Here is a 1,726-nt window from a genome sequence, read left to right as displayed (position 1 = left end):
AGAATAAAGCAGAAAAAGGATCAGAAGAAAGATGGAATTATGGTCATTTGTGAGAGAAACACACTCACACAGGGTTCTGATTTGGGTGGCCGATGGTGTGACTAACATTCTTTCTCTCTCTCTCACACACACGCACACACACACACACACACACTTGAACCTCTGTGAATAATGATGTCCAGTACTTCCAATTTTTGTCCTCAAAGCAGCTGTTTAAAAATGTTCTGAAGAACACTTAAAAACACACAAGTGAGGGTTTATGGGAAATGTTGTTTTAGATAAATGAAAGGTAAATAGTGTGTACTGTATATACTGTATATTACATTATTACAAGTTTGAAATGGCTTCAACATTTTGCCACAGACAATGAACTTCTCTAAAATAAAGTCAAAACAGAGGGAAGAAAACCCAAAACTTAGATTTAGATCTAATTAAGCCTCCTGGAACATTCTGGTCCACTTCTGTGATCTAAAAATATCAAACTGCTGTAATAGATAAAATGACGTGCATGAGTCTGAGCGCATCACTTAAACATCTGGCTGTCAGGTAGTGTGATGCTCCTGACTACCCCGGGGGGCTCCGGGGCACCACAGGGACTATATCTAAGAGGTCTGCTGCACCTGGACCCGCCTGTGGCTCCTGATACCAGAATATCACATGAGAGCAGACCGGGAATATTATTATATGCATCCAGCGGCAGAAATACATTTTCTTTCTTAAAATGCCCTTTAAATCATGAAGTAACGTCCGTTTGCTCGGACAAACAACGCTCCAAACTATTTAAACAAAGTTGTGCCGCACTTTTAGGGAATCTGGTCACGTGGTGCTCTCTGCGCCATAAACCCTCTCTCTCCCCACCTGGGCGAAGCAGTCTTTTAAATGTCATTTTTTTAAAATTCGTTTCTGATGAATGGAGCCCCGAAGTGATCCCGGCGGTTGCCGGTTCTCCTAACGGAACCGATCCCCTCTGTACTCACCCTCACCGGCTCGTCCGTGCGCTCCTGCTCGTAGTAATAATCGTAGTAATAATCGTCGCTGCGGCTAAAGTCGCTGGCGAGGTTGGTGAAGAGCAGGAAGACCAGCAGTACACATATTCCCAGTAGGTGCATGGTGGTTAATCACTTGTTCAGCCACTGTGGGCCAGAAAAATTAGGGCTTAAAAGAACTCTCTCTCACACACACGCACGCTCTCTCTCTCTCTCCCTCTCTCCCTGTCTCTCTCGCTCTCTCTCCCCCCGGATCCAGTCAGGGTCCAGTGCTGATCTTCTGAATCGGTGCGCCACAACACGACGTGAACATTTAATGAGAGCTCAGAAGTGAGAGTCAGACCCGCCGGTCAATTATGCCATTAACGCGACAATTACCGGAAACGCGCCAAAGGCCTTCAAAATAAAACGCTCCCGCTCCCATTAAAGCGAAACAAAAGGGTTCACTAATTGTAAAGAATAAGGACACCCACTGTGATCGAACGTGTGTATGTGTGTGTGTGTGTGTGTGTGTGTGTGTGTGTGTGCGTGTGTGTGTGTGTGTGCGCGCGCTTGGTTCCAAGGGTGTCCTTCCAAGGGTGAGCAGCGCAGGTGTGTCACCGCTCTGCAGGTCATTGACCGTGAAGTTCCCCCCAAACGCGCCTCCCAGACTGAGCATAAATAAACTTCTGAAGCTGTTATCAGCGTCCATCCTCGCTCCTAAGCTGAATCGAGTTTTACAGATGCAGCTGGCAATGAAT

General features: G+C 46.3%; 1 protein-coding gene across 2 annotated transcripts in view; it reads right to left on the bottom strand.

The window, feature by feature from the left end:
- vegfc (vascular endothelial growth factor c) overlaps positions 1-1,501 on the bottom strand; it is a 17,405-nt gene extending 15,904 nt beyond the window's left edge. For both annotated transcript variants that reach the window (XM_011612341.2, XM_011612342.2), the window contains exon 1: positions 978-1,501. In XM_011612341.2, coding sequence (XP_011610643.1) covers positions 978-1,109 — 132 coding nt within the window. In that variant the 5' untranslated portion in view covers positions 1,110-1,501. The remainder of the gene's footprint in view (positions 1-977) is intronic.
- Positions 1,502-1,726: the final 225 nt, after the last annotated feature.

Source organism: Takifugu rubripes, chromosome 17 (assembly GCF_901000725.2).
Source record: "Takifugu rubripes chromosome 17, fTakRub1.2, whole genome shotgun sequence".
NCBI classification, from domain to species: domain Eukaryota; kingdom Metazoa; phylum Chordata; class Actinopteri; order Tetraodontiformes; family Tetraodontidae; genus Takifugu; species Takifugu rubripes.
Note: the sequence above shows the minus strand (reverse complement) of the source record. Positions and strands in the feature narration are given on the sequence as shown.